General features: G+C 34.4%; 1 protein-coding gene across 4 annotated transcripts in view; it reads left to right on the forward strand.

Annotated features, from left to right (window-relative positions):
- The window catches only part of LOC124372223 (outer dense fiber protein 2-like), a 160803-nt gene that overhangs the window by 59790 nt on the left and 83195 nt on the right, over window positions 1-17818 (forward strand). For all 4 annotated transcript variants that reach the window (XM_046830597.1, XM_046830596.1, XM_046830598.1 and 1 more), the window contains exons 5-6: window positions 633-689; window positions 12817-12867. In XM_046830597.1, the coding sequence (XP_046686553.1) occupies window positions 633-689; window positions 12817-12867 (108 nt within the window). The remainder of the gene's footprint in view (window positions 1-632; window positions 690-12816; window positions 12868-17818) is intronic.

The raw sequence follows: 17818 nt of genomic DNA on the forward strand, positions 1-17818 counted from the left end.
AATATTATTTAAATGCTACCATGAGTACTGCAATAGACCAATTTTATGTACAAAGTCTACCTAAAATAATTCCTGCTGTCTCTAACAAACCACATTAAACCTGTATAATTATGATCATACTGAAGGTATGTACTAGATATCATAAATCATGATGAAACAGTTTTGCCTTTACAGTCTTTCACACTTTAAAATTCTCATTTCCATAATTATGTTGTTACTAGTTTCTGATTAAATTGCACTGACTGTATGAGTTTATTTGAGATACAATATTTTCGAATAGTCACTGAAATTGTTTGTAGGCACAACCCAATTTCATAAGTATTCTAAAATTATATACAAGACAAATACACAGGTATTTTCAAAAATATCTAAATTAATGTGAATGCCCATTTTGTTCTCGAAAACTGATATGTATATTTTTACTTAAGAAGAATAAATAAATTAGCAAAATTATAAGGGATTTAATTTCTAACATTATTTGGTAATTACTGTTTGGTCTTGTTCGAGAATTAACAATTTATTTACTACAAATAAAACAATTGAGTACTAAGTTTATTTACTACCTATTATACATTTTACAAGTATTATGTGAATGTTAGTAAATGTGTGATGGTAAAATGTGTTTTATTCAGATGATGCAGCCCCAGCAGATGAAGCAGCCGAAGGCGAGGAAGAATCAGCAGCTCCAGGTAAAAATTAAACATTATCAAAGTGTATCTACATTGGATAAGTGTTAAAAATACTTAGTCAGCATTTCAAGATTTTCAGTTAAAAAGTTTCGTGAGATTTAAGTTTTTACTTTTTCCATTTCAGGTGGATTAAAAATGTAAAACATAACAAACCAGTCATTGTAAAGTTGGATTTGATTTACAAATGCGTGAATTGTTTTAGCCCAGAAGGCAGATCTGAGAACAGCATATAAAAACTAAGAAAATAAACTTCAAAAGAAAGTGATAGAATGCATTACAATATGTAAAACTGTCAAAACAGTGGAGTATGGCTGAAGAGATGGGCTCTACTATTATTATTGCTAGCATTTCAATTGCAATCGACTGATACATCTCATTGTACTGATCTCATTTTTATTCATTACATTTCAATATTTGGTATCTTTGGTTATCACCAGGGTTTATTAAGTATAACATGTTCAATACTTACTGTAGTTTATCATTAATGTTTCTTTTGTTTATTACTAGGCAGCACCCAATCCAATGTCTCTTGTGGAGATTGATTTTAGCATTTGACATATCTTCTAATAGACTATTACATCAATGTGTACAAATCAAGATAAAAGAGGTTAAGGTTTATTATTTTGTAGTTTAAAAAGTCACAGTTAAAACTAAAATACATGTCTCTTAAAGTTCAGTATTACACATTGATGTTTCACATCACTTTGAATCATCCAACGGTTGAATGCAACACTGTTCTTGAAGATGTCAGTCATATCACATGTTATTACGTTAATAGCCAGTTCTTGTTTCACAAATGGAGCCATCAAGTTTTCTAAACAATCTTGAAGCATTTTAGATCTGAGCTTGGATGTCAAGACACTGCGTTTTGAGAAGACTGTCGTCTGTGCAGCTCATTACACATATTGTATAAAATTTACAAAATCAGCACTAAAATTTCAAAGGTTGAAACTCATGGATAACCAGTCAATCCATTCTAGATTATTTTTAGGCAGAAGACTTGTATCAGTTTTCGCATGTTTCTTTGATTTCAAAAGCTTAAATTCTACTGCTAGTGCTGCCAAATTGACATTGAATTGTTTTGCGAGAATTTCAAAGTTTTCATTTTCACACTTGTAAAATTTATTAATATTTAAGCCCATAAATTTTCCTTTAACAGAGATAACTTTTTTTTCTTGATCAAATCGAGTTGATTTGAATTTTGATATCTAGTGTACTACACATTTCCTATGTTTTGTTATGTCCTCAAACTGTTCTTCAGTATTTGTCATTTCTAAAAAACATAATCAACTGCTTGGCGGTCTTTTAGGGCTTTGGAGAGCTTTACTCACTATCACAACAAGCTGAAGTACAGGATGCATAATTTGCAAAGATGAAATAAAATTTAATGATTTCACTTCTAGCAAAATACCTTTACCAGTGGCTATATGTACTAGACTCCATACACTATTCAATGTCTTTTTTCGTGTAAGTGAACATAGATTACAGACACCGCCTCTGAACCATCTAGTGTCTGAAAGGGATTTCAGAGTCTTTAGTTTAAGTTTGTTTGGTGATATCCTCAAAGACTGTATGCATTCTTGGATATCATTCATTGAAGTTAAAAATCATCTGTACTATTCCAAAGAAGTAAAATATCTTTGCTCAGCACTAACTGAAGCTAGGTTTAAACAATGTTATAACAGTGAATATACATAATGGAAGAATTGACAGCTTTACATCTAGTCTGTACTCCGGTAACTACATCTTTATTCGGCAAGCACATCTACGTCAAGCAGCATATATAGTTTATTGACTTAAATATGTTTTCAGTATCAATTGTTATAAGAATACCGAACTTTTAATAGGATAGGCTCTTCCTTTTGGAATGTAGGGAAACACAACTGCTAATTGCTTGTGATGGCTCACATCAGACGTTTCATCGGCTATAATTGCAAAGGCCTGTCTGTTGATTTCATCACTTAACAGTTTTCAATATCTTAGCTTGAAATGACGATAATATGTTATTTTTAATTAGCTTGCTAAGATAAGAACAGTTCTTAGGGGCCTTTTCCAAATTGGTAGTTTTGAAAAAAGTCATATTCTTACATGATAGCAACAACTTATAGGAAAAGACCTTTCTCTATACTATCCTTAAACTCGTCATATTCTCTAATAACTCAGTAAAATAAGGCAAAATAAGGATGCAACCTCGGAATGAAAGATAATAAGCTAAAAATTTGCAACGTCTTTATTTTGATGGTATAAAACTTACCTCAAAAGTCTCATATAATCACGTGTACGCGCCTTAAGATATTTAAGGTCAAAGGTCACGAAAATCAGTTTTTTGCAAATATCTCGTTTCCCTTACGCTAAATGACTTTGAAGGTGGTTAGAGAAATTGTAGAACAAAAAATTCTCTTCAACTTTTTCTGAAGTAATTTTATGTACGTTCAATCCTTTTTGAGATACAGCGCAAAGAGTAGGGGACCGCTTACCTTTATATACGATAATGCGAGGTCAGCCAGTAGAATACAATAAATAAATGAGTTATATTGTTAATTATCCACTAAATATTATTATTATTACTTAATACTATTATTATTGTTATTATTATTATCATTATTATTGCATTTTTATTATTATTTATGATTTAATATACCATATTTATAGATATTAATTATAAATTATATATTCTCTAAATAATACTTATTTTATTTTTACCAAACATACAATATTAAAAGAAATAATTTTCGTCCATATTGCTATATTACTATGAATATTATATCTCGAAATACAAATCTTTTGTACAACGTTTGCTGTTTCTGCGAAGCTGTAGCAGATGCTCCATTGTTATATATGACCAGTCGCGTAGTGAGGATTTTGGCGCCATGGAGCGACTCAGTCCTGGCGCCCCTTCCCCAACTTTTTTACCTACATGATCAATCAGTGCCGACAGTTCACCTCACTACCGTAACAAACGTTTCTTGGCCATCATTTTCATCAGCAATGTAAGGCGTCTTTGACCAAACATCATTTTTTTTATAATAACTTACAGTCTACTATTCTTTATAAAAGTTTTGTTCCTTGTAAGAGACCTAGTTTACGTGTATAGCAATATGTATTTAAATCTCAATTCAATTCCATAGAGTTTGGAATGAAAGTACAAATTTCAATATATTTAATAAATATGTTATTGAAAACTCTAGTTTAAAATTTGAGTACATTATCTAAAACGTGAACATAGTAGTTAAGTAGTTACAAAACCAACTCGCATATTTACTATCTTAACTAATCTTCTTTCGTGACTTCATGCTAGCAAACTGTGTTATTGTGTCGTCCAAGTTGATGTGCCTGGCTCTGCTGCGCTCTATAGATATAGTTGCTAAGGCACTCAGACGTTCTTGGGACATGGTGCTGCAAAGATAGTTCTTTATCAGTTTAAGTTTTAAAAATGATCTCTCTGCACTTTCAGTTGTAACAGTAGTGTCAAAACATCAAACAAGCATTCACAACATCTGGAAAGCTGGAACCAAACTTGAGCACGCACTATTAAAGTATCTGCAAGATCCCTTATACTTTTGAGTTTTTCCACGTGACTTAAAAAAACAAGTTTTTAGCCTTACAATCTGTGGACCTAAGTTAAGGAGAGATGCCATCTTTGGTAGTTTAATATCAAAATTTTGCTTGATTCTAAGATTTCTTCATCACTTGCTCCAACTAAAAAAAAGAAGGCTTCAGACATTGGAAACTACTAGTAATGTGAGTAACAACCTCAAAAATGCTCTGTCAGCTGTGTTGTGATTATGTCAAGGCTACGGTTGAACACCTCAAACGTTTTCTCATTGTCTTTAATAGGGTCATCAACTTGCACTTCGTCAAACATTCTTGTCTTCTTTTTTGTTCTTGAGTCAATGAAATGTGGTACAACTTTCCATTGCAAACAAAGCTTAGTTGCATCTGCTTTAACTGTTTGCCACTCATTCCTAGGTTTGTTAATTTTTGTTTTGAGATTTAAGAGCATTTTTGTTGCGTGTTCCAAGTCTTCTTCGGTACTTTGAAGTTTTTTAGAAATTATGTCCATAGTTTCAAGCAACACACTTTCAATAAACTATCAATATTACTGTAGGAAACTGCTCAAAATATTTCAAAAGTGATTTAGCTTAGTTTACTTCTTTTTGGTCTTTACCTTCTAACGTAAGGAAAGTCAGTACTTTCATTATGTCAAAATAACCACATCGAAGAGCGTCGACGGCTTGATTCTTGAAGTCCACCTTGTTGGACACACTTTCTTTAAGGTTTTTGTAACATAGCCAACTTAGTCAACAGTGCCCATCTTGATATAGTTTTAAAAAATACATAAAGACTTTGAACATTATCAAAAAAGGTTCTGATATCAGGAATGTTTGATACTGAATCGTTGATTACCAAGTTAAGGGCATGAGCACAACAGTGAATATACTTAGCTGCAGGATTTTTTTGTTTTATTCTTGCTTGAAGGTCTGAATATATAACCACTCATATTAGCGGCTCCATCGTAGCCTTGCCCTCGAAACTTTAGATATATCTGAATACTTTTTCTATGATATTGAAAACAACATTTTATAAGTATTCTGATTTCTGGCTTTCCACTTCCAAAAAGCCCCCGAACGCTTCTTCTATGACTAGTTGTACTGGCCTGTCACCTTCGTCAGTTTTTATCTTTATATAACGAAACACTGTATTCAGCTGGTCGGTTTTTTTCGCTATATCTTGAGTTGTGTATCAAAGATAATAGACACATAGGGGCTTTTTTCATTTCTTCCTTGATTTCTTTTTTTATCTCTTTGGAAATGAGGTTGATCAGCTCATTTTGAATCTGAGGACTAAGGTAGTTAACACCACGTTTTTGGTAACTTAATTAAATCTGCAAGGACCTGGTCATATCTTGCTAGCATATGTATTTATCTCAAGGAAATTTCCTTTCGATTTAGTTGCATCTTCATCGTCATTACACAATCTGTGCTCTCTCAGTGGTAAGTCGTTTGTAGCTAACGTAATAATGACGTCCACCACTCGCCTTAAAACTTGTCTCCAGTAATCAGTGGTTTTTTAATCTCCTCCAGATTCTCACTATCAACTGTTTAGGCCTAACTGCCAGCGATAGTATATTTCACACGCAATTGCATGATGACTTTGCGAATCTTCTTCATGGTCTTTTATGTTTCGACGTAAATGTGCCCAATCAGACGTACCTTTCGAAAAATCCCACATCAGTATATGCCATATTGAAAAGCCAGTATGGCTGACAATAGAAAACATTGAGGATGTTTGAATAGCATAACCAATTACGTTTTATTCTCAATTGGTTTCTTTATTCTTTTGAAAATACCATTTTCTCGTCAAATCCCCTATTTTTATTTCTCCCTTCTGATTCTTTTGGAAATGGCCCTTTAGGCTGATGAGGGCCTAATTTTATTATTTGCCGTTTTTGTTCGGCTGTAAGAGTGTTTTCAAAATTACCCTTATCAGAAGAACTTATAACAGTTGTTACATTTTCTTTAAGGTTCACTCGCAATCGGTACCTTCAGTTTTAACTAGGCCTACCTTAGAAAAAGATTCCTGAAGAGGGGCAGTGGTCTTCTGCATCTTCAGGTAAGCCTATAGTTTTGTTTGCTCCAAGTCCTCATCGCTTGTGGGTACTTGTGAGCTACAAGTGGGTTCTTGAGAAACTGCAACTACTGAAGTGTCCCTCGAAAAGTAGGTAGATAACTTCTTTACCTTCTTAAGTTCAAGATTTTCTGCGTGACTTTTCTCTAACCTTCGTTTCCGATACTCAGCACCACTTAGTTTTTTTTTGACATTATATACCAAAGGTAATAAATCAACACCACACAAATCACATCACAACAAAATAAATAATATAATCAATACTTTGCACTAACGCTAAATCTGCAATCACTACGACAAAGGTAAATTGAAGTAAGTCAATCACTCGGTGGGTCTGTACGGACGCCTTTTGTCTCAGCCAAGGTCAATGACAGACTGACTGACACAAAGACACTGCGCGGGCGTGGATGCGCGTTGAAGGGGCTGCTTCACGCCATATTATCGTTCCGCCCGCCCAGGGCCTAGTAACATGTTACTAGGCCTGCGCCTGCCCGTCGCCCCCCGCCCTGGAGCGGTCGCTCCACTCGCTCCTCTGTCGCTACGCCACTGTATATGACCAGTTTTTTTTTTTTACTTTCTAGACACCGTAACGAATGAGTTTGGAATTTCTATGTATAAGTACAGTAGTGGTGGCGAGATATTTTACTTGATGATGGGAATGGTAGGATATTTCTCTGTGTTAGTATTTCTATACCAATAAAAATTTATTTTATCCGTTAGTTGAAAACGACATATTACCATTAACAGACGTACAATTTTGAGTGTATCTTTTAATTGCAATGGCTGATTGTTGTTTTATTTGTAATAAATTAATATCAGAAAGTGCTTCTGTGAGTGTTGTGCGTGGCTTACAAACATTAAAAACTGCAAGTATTGACAGAAATGACGGTCATATAAATTATTTAAATACTTTGACTTCTGTGATGGTGCATGTTGATTGTAGAAAAGTGTATATAAGTAAAAATTTAATTGCTGCATCGAAGCGACGTGCAGAAGACGATGAAACTCCAACTGCAGAAAGTCCACCTCGTAAAAAACGAGAAGAGGTATTTGATTTTAAAATATCTTGCTTGTTTTGTGTTCAAGTAGCTGATGAAGTCGCAGAAAAAAAAGAAAAGTATAAACGCACCATCAGTAAAGTAAGTACTCTTGATTTTAAAAATAATGTTTTGACGAAAGCTGAAGAAAGAGGCGACTTGTTAGGAAAATTAGTAAAAAATCGTATACTTTTTGAACATAACTTGGTAGCTGCTGAGGCTAAATATCATGCTACTTGCCACTCTCATTTTTTAAACTGAATACCTACTGATAAAAAGCATCTCAAAGATGATAACATCACACAGGCCATGAAAGAGATTTTTTTATATAGAAAATAATAATGATTCATAATTTACATTAAAAGAGTTGAAAGATATTCCTACCGAGTACGTACCGGATGATAAGACTATCATTTCTATATTGAGGGAGAAGTATTTGACTGATATAATAATTACAACTAAGGTTGGGTCATTCACTATTATATCTTTTCGTGACACACAGTCAAATATTTTATCCAAAGCTTGGTACGAGAATAAAAAAGCTCACCCGAAGAAGAACGATTACGAATAGTAGAAGCTGCTGCAGCGATTATTAGAGAAGATATTCGATCATCTGTAGTTGGAACAAAGTTTATAATAATTAATATCTATAAATATGGTATTCTGATTTTCGTGACCTTTGACCTTAAATATCTTAAGACGTGTACACGTAATTATATGAGACTTTTGAGGTAGGTTTTTTACCATAAAAATAAAGACGTATGCAAATTTTTAGCTTATTATCTTTCATTCCGAGGTTGCATCCTTATTTTATCAGACTATAAGAGATTTCCCACTTTAAGCTAACAAACAGACAATATTGACAAGCCATAACATTTTCTCTCTCTTTTAATTCACATTTTTTAAATTATCCAACAATACATAGACTGGTGTGCCAGTGAAAAATTTTTCAGCCAATCATATTCGATACATGGCACTTACTTTTTTTGTGGGATCTAAACATTTCATTAGCTGTATGCAAAAAACTAAATCTAGCTTTTGTAAATGAATTTTCAACAAATCCAGGAAACGAACTATCATTTAGAAGAAAGCAACGTCAGTAAGAACAATAGGCAGCATTCTTTTCCAAGCTGTACTCCAGTCATTTGTAATTTTTGAACCATTTAGGTTGAAAAGACCTAATTCTATAATTTTTCCCTTGCTAACTTCTTTTAAAGGTTAGTTTTGAAATTTGTGGTTGGTATGGGTCACGAGAAATCCTAGCCGAACTTGCCTGTTCTTTGGTAAGTCATGGGAAGGATCATCAAGCTCTGCTGTTCTCTCCAGTGGTCCTTCAGCATCAACCTTCTTTCTATCATTATCACTTTGAGTAACTTCAAAACTGGAACTGGCACTAATAACAGCAGCTGGGTCTGAAAAGAGTACATACTATTTCAGAGTCTATTTGAAGGTAATGTCATGGGTGACAGGCCAAACATTTATGTTTCAAAATTCTCAATATAGATTATTTGACCATATTATTTGTACCTATTAATTGTGAAACTAATGTACTGAAACCAATTTAGATGATTGGCTTTAGTTATGGACATTGGAAAGTTCTACTATTATTTCATTAGTACATTAATTTGACAGTTTACAAAATGAATAAGTACAATTACACTCACATATAAATTATAAAACAAACTTTCAGAGATTTGAACAAATTTGTAACTTGTGTCCCTATTTTGCATATTTTACATTTTTCTAATAAAAATAATTCACCTCTTTTTGGTTGAGTGTCCAAATCCTTGATAGCCTTTGGTTTTTAATTAGCTGTTTATATATCATAAAAATGTTATTTTTTAATAAGCGATCCAAAATATCAAAAGGTACTGATGTGTGTGCACTGAACGTCCATGTCTGACTGAGTCTATGACATGAGGCATATACTTGTAGTTACAATCACCAGCAGTCCTGCCCACCAACATGGCACCAGCGTTGCAAGTTACTATTACTGAGTGAGGCCCTGTGGCAACAGTGGCAACTACAATACTTTGTGTGTAGCTGTTTCACAACGTAATGGCTGCAGATGGCACATTTTTTATATGCAGCAAATGCCTTACGAAATGATACTTAATGAGATATATGAATTGGCTTTTAAATAGTGCAGATGTGGAATCTTGCAGTTTCCTTGTTTCTACGTACCAATAATATTTTACGCAGATCGAATCTCAATCTGGTAGTGGTGCCATGGCAGCGACGGCACCTCCGCTGGACATACCTATGGCTGTATATCTAAAGCTGTCCTGGGCAGTGCTGCAAGTCAGATAATCGTTATCAACTTAAATTTATTTCTGGTATCATAATTGAGGCAGTTTCCGGAAGAAGGGCCCATGAGGTATTTTGTTATTTCAAGAAAATCAAGGTAAAACATTTACTGTACAAACAATTTGTTGGAAAATTATTGTATTATTGATGTGAGTATTCTTTTCTAAAAAATGTAAGTGTAATTGTTGATATAACAGAATTTTTAACAATTAACTTTATTTTATTTTCAAAATAGTAATACAAAATTGAATGCTATGAGCCCTTAAAAAAACAAAAATGAAATATGAGTGAAAAATAAAATTTATACAGATATAACAATTTATTTACAAGGAACACTTCACTTGAAATAATCTACAAGACTTGTGTACGTCTAAACAGTATTAATCTTTTTCATTTAGGATAAACTCAATCGAGTCATTGTCTTCTTAAGGCAAGAACATAATCCTCACATCTTTCTCCTTTGCTTGTTAAATAGGGACTAAAGGTTCTGGTTGAAGATTTATACTTCTTAATGAGACTGTGTTATGGTAGAAAGATACTTGAATGGAGAGTACATAGGTATATATTTCTTGGAGCAAGTAGTCTGCCTGAGATGGTGTATTTCATGATAAGATACTTCATGAACTTACATTCATGTACTTTGTTTTTAGAAAAAGTTTCTTTTAGGAAAACTTGGGCAAGAGCTGATTCCTAGTCCCTAATCATATTACTGTCCATTATCATTTCCAAATGGGGAAGAATTAGCTTGTTATGTAACAATCACTTTGAACCTTGGATGTGCTGACCCGATCACGTTTTGACTGTACTCAAACTCAACAAAGAGATGGTCTGCTTTCTCCTTTTTTACAATTGAAATGAAGTCTTTTTTTAATGGTTGATGGCTAGCAACTTTTGTAGATTTGAAAAGCTGGCTTGCAGGGGTCATTTGGATTCCGAGATGGTGTTTCATTCATTTGTGCACAAAATGTGCACAAAATCACAAACACCGATTTTAAGTGTGAAATCCATACCTAAACTTCTCTTCAAACAGTTTCAAGTATTTCACTTAAGCATTTGTCTTTACGACGAGAAAAAACTGCTTTGATCAACATTACCAGAAGAGTTTATTATGTGTTGTTCACCCCGCACTTTCTTTGATTTTCTATCTTTAAATTTAAAACTTTCATCACAGAAAACAATCCTTCTCTTCTTCTTTAAAGCTGGATCCATTTGAACTACTGTAAAATAATAGTTAAATACTTAAACATTAGGTTCCACAGTTAAGAATATAACATAACCTCACAAGCTGCACTGTAGCCCAACAACCAGTCACCTGACCAGCAAATATTTACAAAAAGGTCGCTCTCAGCCCACAGAGTAAAGATATCCTAGCAAAACTTGTTGGGAATATTCATAACAACGTGGTGGATCTTTTAAAACTTGGAAAAAGGGCATATATGCCTATTGACCAGCCTCAATTTTGTATACCACAATTTAATTCAAAATTATATATGTTTCTCCTGTCATAGATCAAAAATTTAAAATATACATGGAAGAGGAATGAACAACAGGTCTGCAACTGACTCTATCTAGTACCTTATACAGAGCTCGAAATGCCCTTTTCTGCAAAGTTAATATGGCTTGAAAGTGAGCACTATTACCCCAAAAAGTTGCACTGTAATACAGATGACTATATACATTGTCAATAAATTAACAATAGTATGTGCATAGATATGGTTGTACATAGTCTCCTAATCATGAAAATCCCTCTGGTCAGGGCCGCATTTACAAATTCGGCGCCCCTAGGCCTACAGACCAAAGAGCGCCCCCCCCCCCCCCCCAGAGGACTCTTATTACACTGACGTAGAAATCCAGTAAATTTCTTAATTACGTAATTTTGATGAAAGATAATTACAATAGTATATATATAGGAGTGTTTTGAAATGAACCAATGAATGAGTCAACGTCGCACCCCGGACCTAGTTGACCTTGGCCACCCGCCCCGCCGAGCGCCAACACCACCCGCCGCCGCAACTTTTTTCTTTTGTGTACTTTAAAATTTATGCGTCCCCTAAAATTTTGCGCCCTAGGCCTGGGCCTAGTGGGCCTATAGGGAAATGCGGTACTGCCTCTGGTTAGTTTTGGTATTACAAATTATATCTAGGTCTGCCATTTAAGTTGGACTGTACTATAATCCCTAAGAAGTTTAACGTGTCTGACAATCAGTTTTAAGTGTATCGAGCTAGGTAAGTGAATCTTGGTATTTGGACTACTAAAGATCTCTTGATATCGTGAGGGAGCAAACTAATCTTGCACCAGGGTAGGGGGATTTCTGGGTGAAAAGGTAGTCCTATGTGTCAGCAGATCGAAGTCATTAGCACACCTTATGTGATGTTCATGATTATCAACTCTTCTTGACAAACCACAGTTTTAAGACATTGAGTATTACCAAGTATTACCTAATTACTAATTAATGTATAGGTATGTAACTGTGCAAACTCTTAAGGTATTGAATGATTCTCTACAGCTGTCATGAGGTTGAAAATTGTCCATAATTCTCATAGCATGCTTTTGTAGGATAATAACACAATGTGGGTTGTTCTTTGAAGAGCTTCTCCATAACTTTATTCTATAGCAAATTTTTGATTTTACAAGATTGGGATATGCAGTTATTGTTGCAGTTGCTGTGCCAATAGACTTAATCTTCTTTGGGGCAAATAGAGCTGACCCAAGTTTTTTTGCATAGAACGTACAAGTGGTGATTCCAAAAAAAGTTGAAGGAAAGTAGCCAAAACAGTGTCAAAGCAGTAATAGTTGACCTTCCTGATCTGAAGCCATGTTGTTTCTTGGATGATCATTTAGTCTTAAAATAACAATTCATTTATTTAAAATGATTTTATAAAAATAAAATTATGTTCTATATATAACTGCCTAAGATATATTGCTTATATCTACTCCTCAATGCAAAAATATCTTCTGAGGGACTTTCTCTCCTTGGGTTAACAACACAGCTTCAACTGTTTACCAGAAGAAAAGGCGTTCCATCATCTCACAAATGATTTTTGTTTTAATTAAATACAAATTTATGACAGTCACTTAGTTTATGCAGACCATAGTATTTTATGTATGAAAATGTAAATAATCTTTAATATATTAGTTTTTTATACCATTTTCAGCTGCAGAAGATGAGGGAGAAGCTGAACCCACAGGAGAGGAACCTCCAGCAGGTATTTTAACTTTTACATCTATATTAGTTTTTTAATATGGTATGCAGGGCCGTCCGAAGGGGGGGGTGAACGGGGCAGTCGCCCCGGGCGCTGCGGCCAAGGGGGCGCCGCGCCGCGGCTAGAAGGTGCCTTACTCATAGTCAATATTAAATTTATAAAACAAAATTTCAACGATATTCTACTATATACATACAAACCCCCAATCCGGTGCCTTAATATTTTAAAAAGAACTTGGTTTGAACCATATACTTAAAAATACTGTTTATTTTTAGTAAGTTAAGTTTGGCAACACCGCGCGGCAAAAACAACAGACCATTTGGCAACACCGCACTCGCAACTCCAACTGTCACTGTCATTGCGTCTACACCGTATAGGTTAGGTTGCTAACTACTCTCGTGTGTTTAGTGTTTGTAGAGACTATTAGAGCTGTGAAATTAAGCGAATGTGTACGTGAGAGGTGAGCTTCGTATTGTATTAGTGGTCGCTGATTAGTACCTACATATACAAAAGCTACAGACATGTGGTAGTTAAATATGTTGGTTGTCATATGTATCGGTAATAATTATGTAAATGTTGTTTCAACCAAGGTACTATGTGCACTCTAGCTTGCATGTCGTAGTGTAGGAATAAAAACTACGCAATATGTAGACCAACAGATTTAAACATTATTTTTTAATTTCATTTTAAGTAAACAAGCATAATTTTTTAAAGAAGTTTCATTTTATTTCAGATTATTTTATTAAAATGTCTAAAAAACTATCAGGTGCTCAGAGACGAAAATTAACAAAAGAGAGTGAATTAGCTCACAGTGATCTTTTAAGTAAAGTACCCAAGTTGACAAAATTCTTCACAATAGCTGAGGGCACTACCCAACAACCTACTTCATCTTTACTCGCTACTTCAAATACCCAGGACTTCGACCATGAATGTGAACAAGACCTAATTTTAACTGAGGTAGAGGAGACTGCTGAAATACTGAAGGAGGAAACCAGTGACAAGCTTAAGAAGGGAACTGTTGAAATGTTAAACTACCAAAATAAAAATTGTTCAAATGACCCGTCAACTTGGCCTGAAAATTTAACTGTCAGAGAGAGAGAGAGAGATTAAATCATAACAAGGGGTGCTCCGTCATTTAAAAAAAGTAATGATGACTATCCACTAAACAGTGAAAAGCGTCATTTTTCAAATGATTTTCAATATCGCCACGCAGAAAATGGCGAGAAAGTGAAAAGGCGGTGGTTAGTTTATTCTTGCTCTTCTGATGCAGTGTTCTGCTTTCCATGTCGTTTATTTGACAATAATCCACACTCAAGTTTTGGCAAAAAGCAAGGATTCAATAATTGGAAAAAATTTCATGAGCGAGCTTCATCTCACGAAACGTCATCTGAGCATTTTAAGTTTACCCAGCAATGGATTGAAGCTGAACGTAGAATCAACCATAATGCAGCAATTGATACTGAGCTCATGGGCCAAATACAAAAAGAAGCCGAGAGATGGCAAAACATACTAAGAAGAATTATTGCTATTATTATTTACTTAGCAGAACACAACTTGGCTTTTCGTGGAAACTCAACGAAACTTTTTACAAAAAATAACGGAAACTTCCCTGGCCTTAACCAGTTACTAGGAGAGTTTGATCCGGTTATGATGGACCATTTAAGATGCATTGAAGAGAGAGAATATCGAGTTTAAATGTTAAGTGTCAATATTCAAAATGAGTTGATAAATTGTCTGGCAAAGGAGGTGAAAAACAATATAATCGATAAAATAAAGCTGTCACGGTACTTCTCAGTTATGTTGGATTGTACGCAAGACGTAAGTCATAAGGAACAAACATCTCTCACCATTCGCTATGTTCACGAAGAAGAGGAGATCGATGGTGAAATTGTTATTGAAGAAAGTTTTATAGGCTACACGATTACTGAGGAGTCAACAGGGGAAGCATTGACTCAATTGTTAACAGAAGAGGTAGAGTTATGTGGTTTGGACATGAGTAACTGCCGCGGACAAGGGTACGACAATGGCGCAGACATGGCAGGAGCTAAAAAAGGGGTCCAATCACGAATATCCTCAGAATATCCTTTAGCTGTATTTACACCCTGCGGATGCCACAGTCTCAACTTGGTTGTTGCAGATGGAGCCAGAAATCACAAATATAACTGAAATCACTGAAGTCTACGCTATGAAATTCCTAGGAATACACCTAGATCGAGGTTTGACTTGGGATTCTCATGTAGATCATGTTTGTTCAAAGCTATCCTCAGGCATTTATGTCTTGCGGAAACTGTCCGAATACTGCCCAACCCAGGTACTGATGACGGCATATTACGGACTAATATACCCGCACCTCTCCTACGGAGTGGCTTTGTGGGGAGGTTGCACAAACGCAAACTTTTCCAGAATTTTCATCCTTCAAAAAAAAAGCAGTCCGAACAATTGCAAAACTGAAACGGAGAGAGTCGTGCAGACCAGCTTTCAAAAACCTGAAACTGTTGACATTTCCTTGCCTCTACATATTGGAAACCTGCATTTTTTTCAAGTCCAAATGCGAGACCATAAGAGGTAGTGACATACACCCTTATGCAACGAGAGGCAGGGACGACTACCGATCTGTGAGACATAGAACGGTAGCTCATGAACGACTGCCTTCTCAGGCAGGAGTTCGATTGGTCAACAAATTGCCAAGCTCGATTAAAAGTGCCCCAATGCTGAAGGCATTTAAGACTCGTCTAAAAACAACACTGACCACTTACGCATTTTACAGTACGGACGAGTTCATGGCACACAACTGGGAGACATAACAATTGGCTTACTGACTGGGGAAAGGGTGGAACAATTCGAATGACTGGGAGAGAGTGAACGTCAAAACTGTATGTTAGAAAGGGATTTTGATGCAAGTATGAGTGAAAAATTTTAGCTTAATTCAGTTATTTGACGATTGCATAACATGTAATATGTTCACGCAATAAAACATTATTATTATTATTATTATTATTATTATTATCCCTAACAGAAAGGTTGATTCAGTTTTCAAACCACAACTTGAAATACGACCTTAAACAACTCCCTCACGCAGAAGATTTGAAGGAATGTTGTGAAAATTTACAGAAACGCCTATCGTTTGGGCAAACTTCTGACATAAGCGGAAAAGAACTTTATTAGGAACTCCTTCATGTCAAAACTATTGTGAATGAAGTAAGCCTTGCTAAGGCAACCCCATTACAAGTTTTAAAAGTGATTAAGAAGACAGACAGAAAGGACCTATACACAAACTTATGGATTGCACTTCGAATCCTTCTAACTATTCCCATATATGTTGCCAGTTGTGAAAGAAGCTTTAGTAAGCTTAAATTAATAAAAACTTCTTGCGTTCTTCAATGTCTCAGGAGAGACTGTCATCCCTTGCCATGCTGTCTATTGAAAATGAACAATGTAAAAGGCTGAAGTTAGAAGACGTTATCAAGAAGTTTGCTAGTGCAAAGGCCAGGAAGATTTCTTTTTAAAAATAAAACTATCTCTGTCAAAGGTAAATAATAGTTATGACATTAAGATTGAAATAGTTATGCATTGCGTTTATATCTGTTACTACTATTAATAGCCCTAAAGTTCCACAAAAGTATTGTATGCCAAAGAGCCAAAGTAATAATTTCTTTATATCTATGTATATAGGTCTATTCAATATTCTATTATCTATTCTAAAACATGTTTAAATGTACATATATAATATATTTGGTATTTTGTTACACACAGAAAACTGGAGTATTTATTTACATATAACAATTTCCAAAAATTCCTTATCACCTTATCACTTGGTATGGCTGTACTGACGAAATGTAATTTTTATGTGGGGGCCCCCAAGGCATGATTTGCCCCGGGCACATTAAATACTGGGGACGGCCCTGATGGTATGCATTAGATTATGTATCTGTATTATGTATTAGATTTTTAAATCGGATTATTTAAGTGGTAGACAGAATACTATCTGCTCTTAATTTGTTAACTAAAATTATTTCCAACCATAATTATATTATAGTTGTCCTTCAAATTATTTTATGTCAGAAGTGTTGGAAATGAAACTATAGACAAAAGACCTTATATGCAATATAACATGTTCTATTTTTATGAGATTCAGTCTTATATATAAAGAAAGTCAGTTAATTACATAGTACTAAACACTAAATTACATGTACAATTGTAAGATTATTCTTCTCAGTATTACAAAGGTCAAAGGTACCTTAAGCATGGCTAAACACAGTATGAAACCTCCACAAAAAACAAGAATCATATAAGTATATATATCCTCCATCAAATGTCTTTTCAATCTGTTCATAAATTTAAATGCATATTTAAAATAAGAAATAAAATAAATATAATTAAAATCATTAAAAGACATAGAGGTCCGACAGACTTCAGGAGTATTTTCCGTTGCTGATACTTGTAGATAAAACCTGCCACAGAGCATATTAGGTTTTACAGGACTATCTGTAGCATATTATGTCTTTAATGAAATGTGGAAGAGAATAATTCTGTTTAATGTTTTAGATAGTGTAGTAACCTGTTATTGTTGTTGAATTTAATTACTGTATTTGACTTGTGATTGTAAAATAGTATTGGCTCTGTTTATTTGTATATTGTTATTTAATATTGTATATTTGTATATTATTTGTAAATCATTCATGTTATTTAATTTATAAATATTGTACTAGTTGTTATTATTTGCTACAATACTGACTTTTAAATACAGTTTTATGACCATGAAGATTAAATTAGAAACAATTGCTGGACTTTAGTAAATGATATGCACTGTGTTAACATTTATGTTTTCTTGATTCTTTTTTTACTTATAATTTTTTTGTTCTAATGTGTTAATTTGTATTTAAAACTTCTGGAAGATGTGGGTATCCCCCTAAATATTGAAGTGAAAAATATTCTTTTCTTTTCTTCTATTTAA

Source organism: Homalodisca vitripennis, unplaced genomic scaffold (genome assembly GCF_021130785.1).
Source record: "Homalodisca vitripennis isolate AUS2020 unplaced genomic scaffold, UT_GWSS_2.1 ScUCBcl_2664;HRSCAF=7651, whole genome shotgun sequence".
NCBI lineage: Eukaryota > Metazoa > Arthropoda > Insecta > Hemiptera > Cicadellidae > Homalodisca > Homalodisca vitripennis.